Below are 20,479 nucleotides of genomic sequence, written 5' to 3'. Positions count from 1 at the left end.
CCTTTATTGAATCTTCTAACTCCCTTCCAGAGAGTGGCCATCCTTCCTTCCCCTCTACCGCTCCCTAGAAGCTGAGGCCAAATAAGATATAGGTGTTTGAAAAGTTCATGTCATGAATACATAGCATTCCTACCAAGATAAGTTGCTGGTAGCTAATTCTTCTCAACAGCCAAAGCTCTCTCTCAGCAGGAGAGAATATGGACGAAGGACCTATGGAGACTTTTACTCTAAGGCAATTTATAAATACTCCCTACAATGTCTTTGGTAGGCATTCTTCAGTAATTCATTTTCTGCTTAAACCTATCTGGTGTGATGTGGCTCTTTCTTCCTTCCAAGGTAGACTAATCTATTGCTACATGGCACCAATTATAAGCAAGTTCTACCTTATGTGGGACTGAATCAACACCCCCCCCAATGCCTTGCATTCATTACATCTAATTCCATGATATGAGGTTACCAGAATATGTCCAATGTCCGATCTTCTTCTATAAAATGGCCTTCTGGATCTTTTAAACAACCATCGTATAAGGCACAGCATAGTACCTGGCACAAGAGTATGTACTCAGTATATTTTAGAGAGTATTATCGTTACCATCATGTATACACTCTTTGCTTCTTTCCAGTGAAATACCCTACACGATTTTTAGCCATTCTTTAAACCTTAATTTTCTAATTGTTCTCCTTTGGACAAGCTAGCCTTTGTTGATGTCTCTCTTCAAATATTATGCTCAGAACTGAAGTCCAGATGAGGTTTGGCCAATATGGAGTAAAAATGGTACCATGCCTTCCTTTGTTCCAGACCCTATAATTCTATTTATTTACCTTAAGATTACATTTGTGTTTTGGAAGCCATGTCACACTGTTTGTTGGGTCCCTTTTGGTCTTTTACATGTGGACTATGTTTCAGCCTGAAGTCACTTATCACATATTTTTATAGTGGATACAACGTTCTTTAAAATTTAAGCTGAAGGGCACCTGGGTGGCTTAGTCAGTTAAGTGTCTGCCTTGGGCTCAGATCATGATCCCAGGGTCCTGGGATTGAGCCCTGCGTTGGGCTCCCTGCTCAGCCGGGAGTCTGCTTCTCCTTCTCCCTTTGCCCCGCCCCACTGCTTGTGCTCTGTCTCTCACGCGTGCTCTCTCTCTCTCTCTCAAATGAATAAATAAAATCTTTTAAAATATAAATAAATAAAATTTAAGCATACTTATACTTATCTCTACTGAATTTTATTGTTTAAAACATGAGTTCATTGGAATATTCTTCATGTAATTATGTTGCCCTATTCCTTTGGTGCCAACATTCTGGTTTTGTTATTAGATTGACTTTTTCTAGATCCATCTTGCCTTTTAGGGTCTCTGGCCTTGGAATCCAACTTAGCATTTATTTGAGATGCTTGAAAAATTACCCAACTAAGTGTATTACTATAGTAGAGTGATGAAGGTGGAACATTGCTACTTGTTAGTAGAGATTCCTGGATGATGGTCCTATATGATCTCTCTTCAGTCCAATATTAGGAATTACTAATAGTTTAATTTGCAATATTTTGTTCCATGGATGGTGGATTATAGAAATCTGTTTTAATCTAGAGTAGCTATGATGTTCCATATATTTAATAAATTGCACCTTTGAATTGTAATTCAAAATGGGAGAAACAGGGATAATCTCCTGCCATTTTAACCTTTTAGAGGAGATAGTAAAAGAAGGGAGTGTTGCAAATTGTGAATAAGAGAACAGGAAAAGAGGTAATGAAAAGAAATTAGATTAATTCCAGAATACCATATGGCCTGTTTACTGATCCTAACTTATGCACTGTGTAAAATCAGGTCTGTATTTCTGCTGCCTTTGCTGTGTACTAACAAAATCTTTTTTTTTTTTAATAGGCGATATGTGGGGTAGATTTTGGACAAACCTGTACCCTCTGACAATCCCCTTTGGACAGAAACCAAACATAGATGTTACTCATGCAATGGTGAACCAGGTAGGAAGAGGCCTTAAGAACCAAATCTAAATCCTCAACTTCATTTCTTTTTCTGCCATTTTTCTCTCCTTATCTTTTGCATATAAAACCATGTGAAAAAATGTTATGCTAATTCAAATGTATTTCTTGGGGGGCCTCGGTGACCCAGTTGGTTAAGCATCTGACTCTTGGTTTCAGCTTAGGTCATGGTCTCAGGTTCATGAGATTGAGCCCCAGCTCCGCACTCAGCACGGAGTCTGTTTGAGATTCTTCCCTCCTTTCTCTCCTTCACCTCCTGGCCCTCCCCACACTGGTGCACGTGCACACACTCTCTCTCAAATAAATAAATAAATAAATAAATAAATAAATAAAATCTTTAAAAAATAATAAATGTATTTTTTATGTAGCTATCTTTTCCTGGAAAAGTAATTTACAATGTCAGGGGCGTCAAGTACCTTGAATGATAAGTACGGTATTGATCTTGCTGAGAGATATTAAAAATCCAGATGACCCGAGTTTTCCACTAAGCAGTTAGATGTGGAATTATCAACTGGTTGTCATTACTCTTTCCAGAGTTAGTGGCTGCTAAGTAATCAGTCTGTACTCTCTATGAACAGAGAAAATGATATCATTAGAAGATTTTTGCATATTTAAAAAATCATTATTGTTAAAAATATTATAGGAGTCTTTAAAATAATTTTTAAATTACTTTTTTGTTACCATCCTCACATAATTGTTGAAATTCAGTGTGTTCCCTGCCATGGGTGAAATCATGTTATAATTACATTTTTTCTTTATTCAACTAATAGTCTACAGTTTTCGGGTACAATGTATGGTCATACTTCTCTTGGCTGTCTGAAATGTCTTCAGGGAGTTGCACCATGATTTCCTTTCCTCTTTACACATCACTGGGTTTTTCCTTGGGAACGGTTTTAAACCTGTAAGCAGCCATGCAGTGAATATCTTCACATACATAACATGCTCCTGGGAAAAGGCCACAGCAAAATAAAAACATGAGGCCACAAGGGCCTCCAAACTCCCGCAGCTATTGCTAGGCCCAGTTTCACAGCTGAGCAGTGGCAGAGGCCCATCCACACGTAGCTCCTCAGCCTATCTCCGGCGTTGGTACATGCACCATCTCTCCTAAGGTCGTCTTGACAACACACTTACGAAACTGTCAGGACAGGGAAGGTGATGGATCCATGTTATAGGTGAGGAAACTGAGGCCTGGGTAAATGTCTTGCCCAAAGTCACAAAGACAATCAGTGGCAACTAAGATTTGACCTCAGAACTCCTAATATTTCCGGTTTCATTTTCCACTCGTTCCTTCTGCATTTAACTGACATTAGCTGTGCTTATTAGTCTATGCTGTTTTGGTATACAGGTATTCTTTCAGCTTGAGAATACCATACCTACTAATACCAATATTACCTTTAAAGGGCAATAATAAAAAACATCCATGGTGTCACATCCTGTTTCATATCCCTGAGGCGATAAAGGAGAAAAACCAGACTTGACTGGTCTTTGAGATCAGAAGAAGTTTTCTGTGTCACCAGAAGTGAGTCATGCATTATCGGCCAGTTGCACAAACTTAGTTTGCCTCATGTGGGCCTTATTTCCAAAGAAGTCCTGATTAGCAACCAGAAGAGTTTGCTGGATGGCAGATACCTACTGCTTCCCCTCTCCAGTTCCAGAACATTCTGAAACTTTACATTCCCATACGAACTATGAAGCCAAGTCTCAGCCACTTATTGGCTACTGGGTCACACGCAGGCCTTTTGGGTTCCAAAAGTCCATGACTTCATCTGCACCTTATTGTTTGTGGCTTCCACTGAACCTAACATCAGGGCCTCCCCCCTTGAAGGAGTTCGGTCAAGGATTGTTGGCTTGACTTGAATAGTTTTTTAGGAAAGTGAAGGTCATTGTTTTTGCTTATACTTGGAATATGAAGAATAAAGACAAAAGCATCACACAGTCTACTGTTAATTTTTTGTGTATTTCCTCATTAATATCATATAATATAAGTGGTTTATATATTCTACTTTTTCACTTAATATTAAATTATAAAAAGCATCAATAAAAAGTTTATGAATTGAATTTATTTAGATTTTCAATTCCACAAAGACATCACTATGTATTTAACCATTCTGGTGATGGTTTCCACTTTTTTCTCTATTAAAAATCATTTTACATGTTGTACACCTTAAATTTACACAATGTGATGTGTCAAATATGTTTCAATATTTAAAAATAATAAACAAAAGAACCCATTTTAAATGTAATTCTTCGCCCTAATTTCTGAGAATTTCCTAGGTTAGTTCCCTAGAGACAGGATTACTGAGACAAAGAGTGTAAACACCTTGAAAGCTTGACTTGTCCATACATGTCGCCAAATTGCCTTCCAGAAAGGTTATGCCTCTGTACATAGCCAACAGAAAGAATGCTGTTATTTTAATGCTAGAATGAAATGCTGGGTTTTTTTCTTTCAGAACTGGGATGCAAGGAGGATATTCGAAGAGGCTGAGAAATTCTTTGTGTCTGTTGGCCTTCCTAATATGACTCAAGAATTCTGGGAAAACTCCATGTTAACGGAGCCAGGCGACGGCCAGAAAGTGGTCTGCCACCCCACAGCTTGGGACCTAGGGAAGGGTGACTTCAGGTAGTGAGGATGATCCTTACACAGCTGACACTAAACTGGGAGACAATGGAGGCAGGGATGAAGATGGATTTGGATTTCTTCTCTGCTTCTCTGTGCGCAGAAGAGATGTGTGAACTCTCCTTAAACGAGGGCTCAGTAGTCCCCGAGAGCACATCTGGGCTTTTCCAGGAAAAGGGGGTTGTCAGCAGACCCTAACTTGAACTTTAGACAGTCTGCCTCATTTGAAATAATATGCACCCATTAGATTTACCTGGTCATGGGAAGGGTGGTGTCCCCGTGAGTAAGATTTGGTGCTAAGATTTATGGAAGATGGCTGGGTGAATCAGGCATTGTTCCTTCCCTCCATGTTTCCCTCTTGTAAGTAAGACAGGACAGGTGAATAAATAAGCTGGGATAAAAGAGAGAAAGTGCCATGTGTTAGAAGAGAACCATGTGTTAGATAGAGAACACTCTATAGGGAATTGGAAGAGAACTGACTACACCCGGAGTAGGATGTAGGCTCAGACAGGGCTCAGACAGGCTCAGACATTTGAATTAGGCTTGAAAGATGAGAAGGGTTTGGACAGACGGAGCTAGGAGGAGGACACTGGGCTGGGAGAAAATCAGGATCAAATGCAGAGAGGCAGGACCTGGCATTGCGTACCAGAACCAGCAAGTTAGGCTAGAATAAAGGCCATGCGAAGAAGGGTCTGTGATAAGGCAGAGTGAGCACAGGCTTTTGAATCCCAGGTGTGTCACTTAATGACTAGGCAGCCTTGGGCAAGGTATTTAACCTTCTTGGGTTTCATTTTCCTTATCTACAAAGGGGAGTGGTAATTCCCAGGTAACAGCTTTGTGAGTGTCTTAGGTTAGGTTCCCCAGCTTGAGAAGCAGATTCTGGTACAAATGCTTCATTGAAGGACAGACATCAGGCAAAAGGGAGTGAGGGAAGCAGGGTGGGCAGGGGAAAGAGTTAAGTAAGGTTGTGGTCTCTGCTGGAGACTTGGTCTCAGCCTGATCCCACGGGGCTCTCTGGACCCTGATTTGCACCACAGTTGATCATACCTTGAGAAAAGAGGACTGGCCTTTTGTACCCCCACATTAGTCAGTCACTGGCTGCGGACTGCTCCAGAGTGTGGGAGCATGTGATCTCCTCTTTGAGAAGCCTCTCATTTAGCCAAAGGCAGTGCATGAGAAAGCAGCTGTTGACTCAGTCAGCATGGGGGATGGGTGGATCTGCCCAGGAGAGCTGGGCTGGGCAGGACCCCAGCAGCAACCACTGGAGGGCTCGACAGTCCTTTTCTGTAAAGGGTCAGAGAGTAAATAGTTCAGGCTTCCCAGGTCTCTGCGGCAACTACCCAGCTCTGCTCTTGTGACATCAAAGCAGCCGTGCACTACAGGCAAACAAACGTCGCCTGGGTTCCAACAAAGCCTGATTTGTCAAAACACTTTACTGACTCCGTTACTAGAGTGAGGCTTAAAAATGAGTGAGTATATGTAAGTTTCCTAGCCCAGGCTCTTAGGTACCGTAGACATTAAACACACAGTAGCTCTTCTTGTAATTGTTTCAAAAGAGAATAGAGAAAAACCAGGTTAGAAAAGGTCATACTGGGCTATATTAAGGCGTCTGAGTTTCTTCTCGAGCACTGGGGGAGACTTACAGGGTATTTATCAGGGGGATGACATGGTCGGAAAATTAATTTGGGAACCTACTGAAATATGCCCCCTGCATTCACTGGAATGGAACTGCTCTTGCCAAGTTGAATAGGACCACTCTCTAATTGCCAAATGCAGTCCTTATCCCATTGGGCCACTGCAGCCTTAGACAGTGTTTACAAGTTTTCTTCAAAAAGCTATTTTTCATTGGCTTCTGCATTGTCATCCTCTTCTGGACTTCTTTGATATCTCTCTCTCTCCATCTTCTCTGAATCCTCTTTCTCCACTCCATACATACTGGGACCTCCTAGGGCTCTGTTTTTGGCCCTCTTTCCTTGCCATTCTGTACCTGCTTCATGGGCCATTACATCTATTCCCTGACTTACATGCTAATAACTCCCAAATATCAATTTCCAGCCCCTTCTCCTCCTACTTATCTTGGTTCTACCAAACTGCCTGCGGTGTCCTGAATGCTACACCCTTTTCTCAAGCCTTTCTCATTGAGCACTTCCAGCAATGTCAACGTCTTGTCCCTCCTTGCCATCTACCTGGCAAACTTCTACATGTTGATCAAGCTCCAGTTGCTCATTGCAGCCTCAGTTATGCCCTTCTTGATGCTTCTAAGAGACTGTGCCTGCATTCACTTATTGTTATGCCCAAGGCCATGTCCACTGATCACTTAGAGAGTACTTGCCTGAGAGTTTTTGTAGTAGAAGGCTCTGCGTATCTTTCTGTTAGTTGGTGAGCAATAGGATTCAGCCCTGCCCATCACTTTATATTGAGCACCTTGCACCGTTTCTAGGACATAAAAGATAAGTCCTCAAGATTCATTGGTGAACAAATCTTGGAAAGATGGTCCATGCTACCAAAATCCTATACTGCTCTTACGGTGATGATTACATCAAATTCATTGAGATTCATTTTAATCTTGCCCATTTTTGTGCAGGATCAAGATGTGCACAAAGGTGACGATGGATGACTTCCTGACAGCCCATCATGAGATGGGACACATCCAGTATGACATGGCGTATGCCGAGCAACCCTTCCTGCTAAGAAATGGAGCTAATGAAGGGTTCCATGAAGCTATTGGGGAAATCATGTCACTTTCTGCAGCTACACCCAACCATTTGAAGAACATTGGTCTTCTGCCACCTGGTTTTTCTGAAGACAATGGTATGGACGTTTTTCTTTATGGCTTGTTTTGGGGATTCTTTAGTTGGTTGTGGGCAAAGGTATTTATTATCAAAGGTATTTAATTTTTGCCACATAAAGTATATGATATTCATAGGTAACTGGGAATTGCTACTGGTAAAAACATTTTTTAAAGAATATATCATAACAAGGGGTGCCTGGGTGGCTCAGTTGGTTAAGCATCTGCCTTCAGCTCAGGTCATGATACCAGGGTCCTGGGTTTGAGCTCTGTATGGGACTCCCTGCTCAGCAGAGAGCGTGCTTCTCCCCCTCCCACTTCCCCTGTTTGTGTTCTCTTTATCTCTCTCTTTCTCAAATAAATAAATAAATAAATAAATAAAATCTTTTAAAAAAATAAAAGAAAAAGGCATAAGAGAGCTGACTGAATGAATGGTCTTGGAACTCTAAGGAACATCTAACAGGGAAAAAAAGATGCTAAAACAGGCCCACAGAACGGAAATGGCTTATCCAAGGTCACCCAGCTAATTAGTGTTAGAGTTCTGACTGGATCCCCCCGGTTCTAGGTAATGTGAGAGCTGGAACATTCTAAAAACTATTTTGCAGAGGTGGCAAACTGAAGACAAGGAAGGAAAAATAACTAGCCCAAGGTAAAAAAGTAACATAGTAGAACCAGAACCAGAGCCCTAGTTTAAAGCTTTTCCATAATATTATGTGACTTGAAATTTGAGAGTTCTTAAAGAATGGGTGGTAGAATATCAAGATTGGATGAAACTGAAACGTTTTCTTCATCCAGCTGAAGCATGAAATTGCCCCTGTGACATCCGCTCAGATCCATGCTATCCTTCAACGTTTTTGCCCATGGTAGCATATTTCTCTTTGGATGGCTGGCCCTTGATGGAACATGATGAATGTTCACGAGATCCAGATTCTTCAGTGAAGATGCCATGACTTTTGATTCTTCCTTGTAAAAGAAGGATACTTAGAGCCAAATATGTTGTCTTCTGTATATTTCTCTCCCCTCATTTTAGTTATTTGGTTTAAATCATCAGCTCCACTGGAATGTTTGGTCAGTGAGGTCAAGGTGATGAGCTCCATCCTTGTGGGAGCAATTCACTGTGCCTTGATTTCTGGCTCCAGACTTTGGTGATCTCATGAAGGCCTGGGAGTAGGTCAGTGTAAAGGCATCATCATGTCTGAAAAAGTTACTGTAAGCATAGACCCAGTGGGTAATAGAGGAGTAACAGCATCTTCCCATGAAGGGAGCAACAAAGGAAAGGGAGTTCATGGCAACCACACCTGTTGCCTAATTTTAAAATATAATTCTTAAGTTGATTAATAGACAATTATTTGTTTTTATCATTTTTGAAGTATTCCCTGACAGCAGGCAAAGATGATTGAATCACTAGGATAGTACTAGACATGGTTAAACCACTGGCTTGAAAAACTCTTGCTTCCTTCCTTGGCTCTGCCCCTGATCTATGAATGATGTTCAATAAATTCCTTCATTCCTGCTCTCCCTCCCTCCTTCCCTTTACCTTGCCTCTTTTCTTCTTCCAAAAATATTTACTGAACATATACTATGTGCAAGGCATTTTTCTCAACACTAGAGATAACAGCGGTGTGCCAGGTAGATAGTATCCCCCTGCTTAGAGTTCATTGAGCTTCATTTGTACACTAGGGATGAGCTCAACTGCTTTTTTCTACATCACTAAATAAAGGATAGATGAGATCACATAATGTGTTAAAGCATTTTAAACTGAGGTGAAGAAGATGTCAGTACATTTAAAGTGTACGGTACTTCTGATTATCCAGTGGATAGTTTCTTTTCTTTTCTTTTTTTAAAGATTTTATTTATTTAATTGAGAGAGATAGAGGGAGCGAGAGATGGAGCATGAGCAGGGGAGAGATGCAGGGCTTGATCCCAGGACCCGGGGATCATGACCTGAGCTGAAGGCAGACGCTCATTCAAATGAGCCAACCAGGGGCCCCTGGATAGTTTCTTCTAGGGAGGCTCTTTTTTGTTTGTGTTTTTCCTCCCTGGTTTACTATCTTTTGGCCACATTTGTTTAATATTTGTTTATTAATAAAGACTCAGAGAGGGTATCATGTAGGAGACACCAGGCTAGGTATACGGTTTTGAATGAGACATTAACAGACACTGCCTTCCCGGAGTTTACAAGAATAAATGGTATGACAGTAGATGAAATAGCCCTAATTAGCCCTGATAAGAGGTACTTAAGGAAGGCAGTTGATACTAATGAAAAAAAATGAGGATTAGTGGTTACTTGCAGGTTCATTTTACCTGTTCTATCCAAGTCTTCACCCTCCTCTAAGACCCTTAGGTGAGAAAATGAGTGTATACATATTATTATGTCCACTGTCAGTGTTTCTCATGTGATCATCCTTAATGTAAGTATGTCTTGAGGAATAATACCTTGAGATTGGGAAATTAATACAAAACATCCACTGTCATCCTCATGTTAATATTTATCCTTTTCCATTTTACTTTCAGAAACAGAGATAAACTTCCTACTCAAACAAGCACTTACAATTGTTGGAACTCTACCATTTACTTACATGTTAGAAAAGTGGAGATGGATGGTCTTTCAGGGTAAAATTCCCAAAGAGCAGTGGATGAAAAAATGGTGGGAGATGAAGTAAGTCAGTGAATATACAATCAGTAAAATGTTTTTTTCTCATGAGTTTGCCACTTATCTAAAGGCATTTGACTGGCCTGTACACACACACACACACACACACACACACACACACACACGCATGCACTGCCTCTCTTTTGTTTTTTAAGTCTCCATTTGGGTTGTTTCTCCTCAGATAACATTTCCTTGGTTCCGCCTTCCCTCAAGCGGGATTAGATGACACAACCTCTCATGGTCTGTCTTCTTAAGTGCTGGGTCACTCATTAAACTGTGATATTTTAGACAAAGCACTGGAGATCCAATGCTGATCATTTCAGATGTTTTCCTTGACTTCAAAGAACTTTTAGTCTATGGAGGGATGTGGAAAATGAAACCATGGCAACATGCTCTGTTGTGATGGGAGTGTATGGGGATCCATGAGCATCCAAGGCAAGATCCAAAGCCCAATCTGGTGAGCCAGATGAGGAGAGGCATCCAAGTTGAGCTCTGAGAAAGAGGTGAGAGTTAACCAGGTGTATGTAGAGGGAAACAGAATTCAAAGCTAGTGAGAGGCTGGCAATTTTGGGTAACAGATTGTGGTCCCTTTCATTAGCTTCAACACTACATTCTTCATGCCTGGGACACATAGGTATGAAATAAATGGGTTTGGGATGAAAGAATTACAAAAGAAGGAAGGAAGGAAGGAAGGAAGGAAGGAAGGAAGGAAGGAAGGAAGGAAGGAAGGAGGAAGGAAGGGAAGGCAGAAAGGAAAGAAGGAAAGAAAGGAAAGGAAAGAAGGAAAAGGAAGAGTCTTCTCTCCTCCCGCTGTTAGACTCCTGTCAATTATTTTGCTTTGTTTTTCTTATTTTTCCTTTTTTGTGGTGATGATCTACCTATATAACATTCAGCACCATATCCATGAGTTTAAGTCAGTGCCACTGTTCTGCCAAGATTCTCTGTTGACATAAATCCTACTTGGGAGGAGGGAGGCAGCAGTGAAAATAACTGTTTCTAGCATTTGAGTATTACTGAATTTGTCTCTAATGATCCCACAATCAGAAAGGACAAATGTCTTAAGTTTAAATAATGCCAAATAGATGGTTTCCCTACATTTTTTCTGGTTGAATTAATTTTGAGCCCTTTTAAAGGGGCAGGTCTCACAGAGGAGGGGGCGTTCCAGTTAGCTTTGAAGAATAAGATGTCAATGTCACAAAATTCGGTCGGCCAGGAACACATGAAATATGGTGCTGAAGAGGGATTATTAAGATTTTCACTGTACATTTTTGGCCAGGCGATGTACTTTATTAAATTAGTGTTTTGAAGATGCAGGTGTTTTCCAGTGGTATATTCTGGATGAATTAAAAAGGAAGAGATAACCACATAAGGGCTCTATTCTGTAATTTTTTACACTGTTTCTATTTCACCTGACAACCACTTCCAGTATAAATGCCATTGGCTGACAAACCACACTAACTGCATCTAACTATACCTTCCCGTGATGAGCACCCCGTGGCTAACGTATCTGCTTTCTTCCCCAAAGGCGAGACTTAGTTGGGGTGGTGGAACCCTTGCCCCATGATGAAACATACTGTGACCCTGCATCTCTGTTCCATGTTGCTAATGATTACTCATTCATCAGGTAAATGACAGTTGTCTTCTCACTGTTTAACTTCCAGGGTTTGTGGACAGTTGTGCCAATGGCAAAGAAATAGGATTCTATGAAGTAATGACTATAATTTCTCCTTCTCTTGCTACCCTCCTTCCCCCTAGAACCTCAAAACAGATGATCAATTTTAATTCAGTTTAACTCAACATGATTTATTGGGTCCAATAAAACTTACGTGAGATTTTTTTTCCACCATGAAAGAATTTATAGTATCCTTGGGGGAAATAAAATTATCTTTGTTTGTCTTCTTGTTACTGTCTACTTGTTACTTCTTGTAACACGTTCAGAGTGATTATAATAGAGTATTTTTAATTTGAAGTCCAAAAACCTAAGTGTTTCATCTACTAGCCCTAGATCTTGAATTTGCTGAACCTCAGTTTCTTTATTTGGAGGGTGGGAATAACATTGTTGACCTGCCATAAGGATCAATTGGCATTATTTATATGAAAGGGCCATAAATATGTAAAAGACAATGCAAATGCGAACTAACGTTTAACAAAGTAATGCTGCCTTTTAAATCAACTGGTACGTAAATACAAGTAGGTTATGATGAGCCTGCAGGATTCATATTTGGGTCTTTCTGGAGAAAGAGGTTGGACTAGTATCTCTTTGGTTACTAAAGCCTCAGAGTTTAAATATATGCCCCAATCTATGAGTCTAGCACAGTAACTAAACATAGACTTCTCTCATGTTTGTCTACTTTACAGATATTACACAAGGACCATTTATCAATTCCAATTTCAGGAAGCCCTTTGTCAAATAGCTAAACATGAAGGACCCCTACACAAATGTGATATCTCCAATTCCAGTGAAGCCGGGAAGACACTGCTGTAAGAAATACTTCAAGGGGTGCCTGGGTGGCTCAGTCGGTTGAGCGTACAACTCCTCATTTTGGCTTGGGTTGTGATCTCATGGTGGTGGGGTTGAGCCCTGTATCGGGCTCCATGTTCAGCAGGGAGTCTGCTTGAAGATTCTCTCCCTCTGCCCTTCCTCCCACTCGTTCTCTCTCTCTCTCTCAGATAAACAGGCGAATCTTTAAAAAAAAGAAGAAATATTTCAAAATGTCGAACCTCTCCTGCTACCCAATATTACTCATTTCCATGCCTAGGTTTGAATTTGAGTTCCTTGCTCTAAAAAGAAAAATTCTGAACTCAAAATGTCCTCATCCACAAATTAAATGTTTATTTCATGGTCACACAGGAACCTAGACCATGTGATAACTGGACGGTCCATCTCCTCTCTATGTCATAACTACAGAGCTCCCTTTGTAGTCATTGGAAGGGAAGAGATTGAAGGATGAATACATCCATTAACACACCTGAATTTCTTATCTGCCAGGAGCAAACTTAGCTAAGCCATAGATCATAGTATAAATATGTGTACATCTGGAATTCCTCAAAAAGCCCTGAACCCACCCTCCCCTTTTTTTCATGTAGCCAAATGCTGAGGCTTGGAAGATCAAAACCCTGGACCTTAGCATTGGAACGTGTTGTAGGAGCAAAGAATATGGATGTAAGACCACTGCTCAACTACTTTGAGCCCTTGTTTACCTGGCTGAAAGAGCAAAACAGGAATTCTTTTGTGGGTTGGAACACTGACTGGAGTCCATGTGAGTACATTGAGTTGACACATTTCAAATGACTCCTTTGCTGCTTCCCTTCCTCTCCTCTGGTCCATCTCATGGAGCTATGACACAGCCAAGTATGTTTTCCCTCTATGTAGACCCTGCTTCTGACTGTACTCTGGCGGCAGCTGCCATTTTATTGGGGGAGGAAAGACATTTGTTGAGCACCTACTATGTATCAGGCACGATGAAAACTACACACACATATACACACACACATTTTCTCTCTCTCTTTCAAGTCTGCTTTATTAGTCCCATATTTAAAATAAAAGGGTATAACACTCCCCAACCCCCTGTACTCGAATCCTGCTCTTCAAAGACAAAATTTTTTAAAAATCAATTTTAATGCTATTACCTCTTCTTTCTGGCAGTTACTTTCATATTTCTGAAAATTTTGTTTATATTATTTCTTTATTGGTCAGTTTTAGGCATGCACTTCTGCCTACTCTTCCACTCCCTTTCTCATCTCTCAATAAAGTTTTAATATTTTTTATCAGAAATTATCAGTATTTATATCATAATGCCTGAAAAGCCAAGCAATATACTGTTTTAAACCCTTTCCTATGTGACTCTTTGTTTGTCCTGGAGTTTCTACTGCCTTATTTTTTTGATATCAAATTTGTTATCAACGTTGTGTTTATTTTTCCCAGGTATTCCAACATATCTATTTTTTTCAGTCTCATTTTTTCCTAAAGACTTCCCTCTTAGAGTCCTACATTCTTCTGTCTCAACCTGAACACAGTTCTCATCCTGAGTCATCCATCCTTTTGCTGCTCTCCTGGGTTGAATCCATTGTTTCCTGGATTCCATGCCTTCTTTCTTGGATCACCTCTAGTTTTGCTGCAGCAGAGCCGCCAAGTGACTTTCTAAGCAAGAGCATGTGGGGTACGAGGGTCAACTGTGTCCCACAATGGCTTTAACCATACCTTCACTTTCGTTCCCCTTGTTTTCAGTCTGATATCTTCTTCCCACCCCCAGCTATACTCGAATCCCAAGCCTCTCTGGGATTCGCTGTGACTTTCGGGATCTGTACTGCCTCTGCATACACTTTAGGCCATGGCTTCCTGACCCTTGAGAAAGCACTTACCCCTCCTCCATTACTTCTCATTTTCCAAAGTGTATTTATACCTGTTAAAAAATTCCTTTACTATCACTTTGGTGGGATCTTGGGAGGAGAAGGAAATAAATGCACATGGTTGGTCTGTCATCTGTAACCAACAGTCTATGATTTCTCTTTAATCAGATGCTGACCAAAGCATTAAAGTGAGGATAAGCCTAAAATCAGCTCTTGGAAAAGAAGCAGTGAGTATTCTGGACAGTGTGTCCATTACTTCTTTTTTTTTTTAGTTTTATTTATTTCTTTGTGAGAGAGCACATGTGGAGGGACAGAGGGAAAGGGAGAAGGAGAGAAGCCGACTCCCTGTTGAGCGTGGAGTCTGCCGCTGGGGCTCGATCTCATGACCCTGAGATCATGACCTGAGCCAGATGCTTAACCTGAGCCACCCAGGCGCCCCTGTCCTTTACTTCTTAATGCACTCCCTTACATGGGACAAATAAGCCCATTCCAGTGCGTTCTAAAAGAAGACAGGCCACATGTTTCTCTTAAAAACTATAAGCCCCAGATTCTGGCCTTCGACTCTCAGGCTTTTTTTTTAGTAACACATTCCTTATTGGATTGGTTATGTCTACTTTTTCCTTGTTACTTTTAAAGTGGTATGAAGATCAATGAGAAAACATCCAATCTTAAGTATCAAGTGTCCACCCTCTTTTTAAAAATAATTTTAAAGAATCGTTATTTATTTGAGAGAGAGAGAGCACAAGCAGGGCGAGTGGCAGAGGGAGAAGCAGGCTCCCCATTGAGCAGGGAGCCCCGACTTGAGGCTCAATCCCAGGACCCAGGGATCATGACCTGCGCCGCAGTCAGAAGCTTAATGGACTGAGCCACCCAGGCGCCCCCAATTGTCCACCCTCTTAATTCACAGTTATCACCATTGCTTGTATTTGAGGAAGAGGTTATATTTTGAGAGATTGTTTTTAGAAGTAGTGTAGATAGTTTTGCTTGTTTTGCTTTAGTCAGTCATCCATAACCTGGAAGCTTGTTAAAAATGCAGAATCTCAGCCCTGGACCCGTTTAATCCAAATCTGCATTTTCACAAGACCCCAGCTGTTTCGTATACACGAGACTGGGAAGCTCTGATTTACAACAGGGTTTCTCAAACCTGGCTGCACCCTGGAGTCGTATGGGATGTTTAAAAAATATTAAAGTTTGAGTCCCACTCCCAAATTGTTCTGAGATGTAGCATCAAGAGTTTTAAAAGCTCCCCAGGTGGTTCTAATTACAGCCAAAGTTGAGAACTACTGATGTACATCTGCATTTGGGGATAAGCAAATGATTCACAGCAAACCGGATTGCTCACACCTGCCTGTGAATTCCTTTCAGCAGCCATTGCTCTGCTAGACACCTGTCTCGGGCTAGCCAGACTGAAGAAGCAGTGGCTTTGGGAAAGAGGAGAGGATGGGGCAGCCCCAGGCAGATGGGGACCACAGGAGCCCATGCAGGAGGAGAGGACAGCCTGGGACTGTTGGATGGAGCGGTCCAGGGCGCTATAGAAAACTGTGATTTGCATTGGATAGAGCCCAAGATGAGATTTCGACCCCCTTCAGTTTCCTGCCAAATTAAATATTGCCTAAGGCTTCACTATAGTTACAAAGTCATTTTCCTAGCTAAGTAAGACAGCGAAACATTGACAACACAGTAGGAGTGAAAAATGAAAGTTTAAGAAAGAAATAATAAAAAGGTGCATCCCTTCCCAAACTTTAAGCGTTCAGATTTCCAGTTCTTAATCATCATTGAATGTCTGTGGGATTATTTCTCTTATCATCTTTAAATGAGCTCTTCCTTGGCCTAATACATTTTAATTCCTTTAAAGGATCCAACAGATCAGGATCCTTTGCAGTTATCTTGTTTTCTTGGCATCAGTCCCCATGTTCTCTTTCCCTGCAGTGAGGGATCGGTAAATGGTCTTCAGAGGGGTTGGTAGTGGTAAGCCGAGCAGCAGGCTGCTTTGCTGAAGCCGGCCCGGGCTTTAGTGCCCCTGCGCATCCGGGCCAGAATCTCAGCCCGGTCAGGCTGTTGCATGGCAAAGTCCAACAGCACTGTTTTGTGAACTCAACCTTTTTTTTTTAATATGAAAATATAACCAGAATATTCATAGTAGTACTCTTAAAGCAGCTTTTTTTGCCACACCTGAGTGGTATCAAGCTGAGGTAAAAGTAACAATTCTGTGAAACCTTTTCACTGTTTTTTCTAAAAGGGAAAGGAGAGAGGCAAAATTTGTGCCATTCATTGATCTCTGCTGCCAGCTACTGGGGAAAGAGTGAATGCTTTTTTTCTCTTCTAGCAAATGTTCACCAACTGTGCAAATACTCCAGCTGTTTGTTTAGCACCAGAAAAACAAGAACAAATTACCTTGCTGACAGTTTTTTCCTTCGAAACTCAAGTTTCTTTTTCTCTTACACTTGTACATATCTGAGAACTTAATATATACATAGTAAAAGCTCCACATCTTTGTCTACATAATACATGGACTTTTTTTCTTTTTTAAACTTTTTTCTTTCAAGTATAATTAACATGCAGTGTTATGTTAGTCTCAGGTGTACAATACATGGTCATTTTAACCGAAACCCACGACTCGCACGACTCCCATCCATAAACCGGCCCTCAGGATGTTTATTTTTGCTCCTCTCAAACTGAGAAGGATCCATGAACATGGTCCTTAAAGCACAGGGGCCTGACCAGCAGCATTAGTGCCACCTGGGAGCTTGTTAGACGTGCAAATCCTTGAGTCTCATCCCAGACCTTCTGAATTAGAAACTCAGGAGGGTAGGGCCCACTATTCAGTGGTTAAACCAGCCCTCCGGGGGATGCTGGTGCCCACACAAGTTGGAGGTCACTGACCTAATGAATAACAAGATTCTCAGGAGGATTAGAAAATGTAAAAATAATGCTTCTGGAATAACAGGTTTTGAAAGTATCCCATGATCCCTACTGAGCAGTGTTTTTCTTTTGAATTTGCAGTACGAATGGAATGACAATGAAATGTACTTGTTCCGGTCATCTATTGCCTATGCCATGAGGAAGTATTTTTCAGAAGCCAAAACCCAGACGATTCCTTTTGTGTGAGTTACTCCAACCAGTACTTCTCTTTCTCGAGTCTGAGAAGATATTATGCTTAAACTTTCATGCAAGTAAATTAAGAAAAACCTAATGATTTTGAAACTTCTCTGATATCCTGGAATTTGGGCCATTCTCTTTTGGGAAGACTGTGATTTACTTGACTTATAGATTGCAAGAGCACTCCTCTTTCCCCCTCCCTTCAGTTTCCCTCGCATCCCTTCTCCCCCTCCTCTTTTCCTCTCCTTTTCCCTCCACCAAATGCTTCCTCCACCCTCAGCACTGAAAGGAAAAGGCAGACATCTCTGCCTTCATTGAACTTGCGTTCTAACGTATGTTTCATGTGTGTGTTACAATCAGCAAAATATGTTAAGTGAAATACAGTAAAATGAGATGGTGACAAGTTCAAGGGAGAAAAGTACCACGGATGAGGCGCTAGGGAGTGCTGATGGGTCTACAGTTTAGCTTTAACTGCAGTGGTCAGAAAAGACCTCATGAATCCTTGAGCAAACGTCTGAAGCAAGGAGAACGCTCACAAAACAGACACGGGGAAGGTACGTAGCAGGTGGAAAGATTCTGAGGAACAAATATCCTCCACCTGTTGAAGGAACAGCAAGGAGGCCAGTGGGGCTGGAGCAGTGAGCTCATAGCAGACAAGTAGGAGGTGTGGTCAGGGAGATAATGGGGCATGGGGGTGAGAAGGGGAGAAGAACATTCGTATGGGCCTCCCAAGCCATTCCGAGGGTGTTAGCTTGCTGCTGAGTGAGAAGGGCTGGGAGCCAGAGGAGCTGCCTTAGGTTTTGTCAGGATCCCTGCGGCAGCTGGGAGAGCCCAGCATTGTCACATTGTAGGTAAAGCCCACTCCTTCCCCCTCCACCCGGCTGTGGGTGTAACATGACGGGTTTAGCAGCAGGGTGGAGCAGGGGTGGAGGAGTTGAGCGCACCAGCTGTTTGTGGTACTAAGCCATTGCTGCCCTGCTGGTGTTTATCCCAATCCTGGGGCACCCGTGGTTCCTCGCTGGTTCTCCGACTGCTTTCAGTTTGAAAATTTTCTATCATTGAAAGAAAATGGGGGCAGAACAGATAGTGCCAATAGTGTGTTATCCCAACTCATGTCGTTGAGCTCATGTGCTTGGGATGTGTCAAGGATGTGAGGAGAGTTACATCCTTCCGTTGTTCACCCTATCCCATGTCTCTCACCTTCACCCTGTGACTCCCCCCAGACCTCTTTTTCACGGGCAGGGGGAGCCCCCATTCTCTTTGCTGAGTCCTCCCTGCCACAAGGGAAGATGTTTCTTTTGTTTCTCTGCAGGGAGGATAACGTGTGGGTGAGCAATTTGAAACCTAGAATCTCCTTTAACTTCTTCGTCACTTCACCTGGAAATGTGTCTGACGTCATTCCTAGAGCTGACGTTGAAGATGCCATCAAGTAATTTTACTTTCAAACAAGTTCTCTAAGGGGGGAGGGGGTTAACCAAAGCAACCGGGACAAACGCTTGTGGTTTAGTGTGCCCTGTGTGCTGGGCTCTGTTCTGAGTCCTTTTCAGCTTCAAGGTCGGGGTTTTAATTCCAGAAAGGTCTCCTAGCAAGGGACTTCTCTTGATTTGGGCTCCTCCTTTCTCAGGCCCTTAAACGGTATTTGAGTGTAAGTAGCTGATTTGAGAGGCAATCTCAAGACACTCTGAGAAAGAAAAGTGCCCAGGAACAGAGCATGGAAGGAAAATAATAAGTGACGCGTTACCAAGCAAGGGCCCACAGTGGGCGACTAGAGCTCCATCATGCCAAGGAATTCTGGGAGACTGAGCAGAACGCGCACCTGAATTGTCCCATCAGCGCTGGGGTATTTATCCATCACCTTCCACCAGTCATTGGTTGAGAACTGCTGGCAGGTGACGTGACTTCCCCGGAATTTCAGGCCTGCAGGCCGGGCAGCCCCTTGTGGCCTGAGAACTCTCTCGAGCAAAGGCAGCAGGTATTTGCTGAAGAAATCTGGTCTGCATGCATGGAGAATGGTAAATGCAGAAGGCACATGGGCACATATTGCCAGCTTTTGCTGTAGGGACTTGGATGAAGGAATCATTTCAGTAACCAGAGTCAGAAGCGAGGTAGGCAAGAATAGGATTCCTTAGTAGTGGCTTGGCCTCCACACTAGGAGAGGGCCTTGCTATGGGCAGTGAGCATCTAGAAGGAAGGATTGGCCCAAGGTGCCTCATCTGTTTCCCCAAACAGCAAAAGTGAAGAATGGATAGATGTCACTTAAAAAAAGGCTTAAGATACCAGCTGCTATGGGGGAGCTTCCTAGGTGGCCCCCTTGAGCTGCTGTTCATCTTTGGAAGCAAATCCAAGCCCTGCCAGGCAGAGTGCGCCTGGAAAATCTGGCTCAGTTGGGGCGTGCACCCCACCCACAGCCAGAGACTTCACTGCCTCCAAATGATATGTTTCTGTCTTGGGGAAAAGTGCCAGCTGAGATCATCACAAAAGAGCCCAGCCCTCTTTGTGAGCTGCAGGGGGGGTCTCAAATTTCCTGTTTCCAGATGACTTGAGACACTTTTGGTCAGAGGTGACATGGTTAATCCTGCTTTGACAGATCTCCCTCTCTCCTTCTGGCTTCTTGACCTGCACTACACCCAAGAGTAGGAGGATGGGCTGCCAGATCCTTGGGCTTTCAATTTAGAATATTTTCAATTTCCCTAGTTTTCATTTTTATTTTATTTAAAAAAAATTTTTTTATTATATTATGTTAGTCACCATACAGTACATCCCTGGTTTTTGATGTAAAGTTCCATGATTCATTAGTTGCATATAACNGTTTTTGATGTAAAGTTCCATGATTCATTAGTTGCATATAACACCCAGTGCACCATGCAATACGTGCCCTCCTTACTACCCATCACCGGGCTATCCCAATGCCCCACCCCCCTCCCCTCTGAGGCCCTCAGTTTGTTTCTCATAGTCCATAGTCTCTCATGCTTCATTCC

At 42.1% G+C, this 20,479-nt stretch overlaps 1 protein-coding gene across 1 annotated transcript in view; it reads left to right on the top strand.

Moving 5' to 3' along the window:
- ACE2 (angiotensin I converting enzyme 2) overlaps positions 1-18,934 on the top strand; it is a 40,531-nt gene extending 21,597 nt beyond the window's left edge. Inside the window, exons 8-17 of the mRNA XM_034649890.1 lie at positions 1,879-1,976; positions 4,445-4,614; positions 7,196-7,422; positions 9,914-10,058; positions 11,578-11,676; positions 12,411-12,533; positions 13,140-13,312; positions 14,571-14,629; positions 17,406-17,506; positions 18,814-18,934. Coding sequence (XP_034505781.1) covers positions 1,879-1,976; positions 4,445-4,614; positions 7,196-7,422; positions 9,914-10,058; positions 11,578-11,676; positions 12,411-12,533; positions 13,140-13,312; positions 14,571-14,629; positions 17,406-17,506; positions 18,814-18,934 — 1,316 coding nt within the window. The remainder of the gene's footprint in view (positions 1-1,878; positions 1,977-4,444; positions 4,615-7,195; positions 7,423-9,913; positions 10,059-11,577; positions 11,677-12,410; positions 12,534-13,139; positions 13,313-14,570; positions 14,630-17,405; positions 17,507-18,813) is intronic.
- Positions 18,935-20,479: the final 1,545 nt, after the last annotated feature.

Source organism: Ailuropoda melanoleuca, chromosome X (assembly GCF_002007445.2).
Source record: "Ailuropoda melanoleuca isolate Jingjing chromosome X, ASM200744v2, whole genome shotgun sequence".
Lineage (NCBI taxonomy): Eukaryota > Metazoa > Chordata > Mammalia > Carnivora > Ursidae > Ailuropoda > Ailuropoda melanoleuca.
The sequence above is the reverse complement of the archived record's forward strand: the minus strand, read 5'-3'. Positions and strand labels throughout refer to the sequence as shown.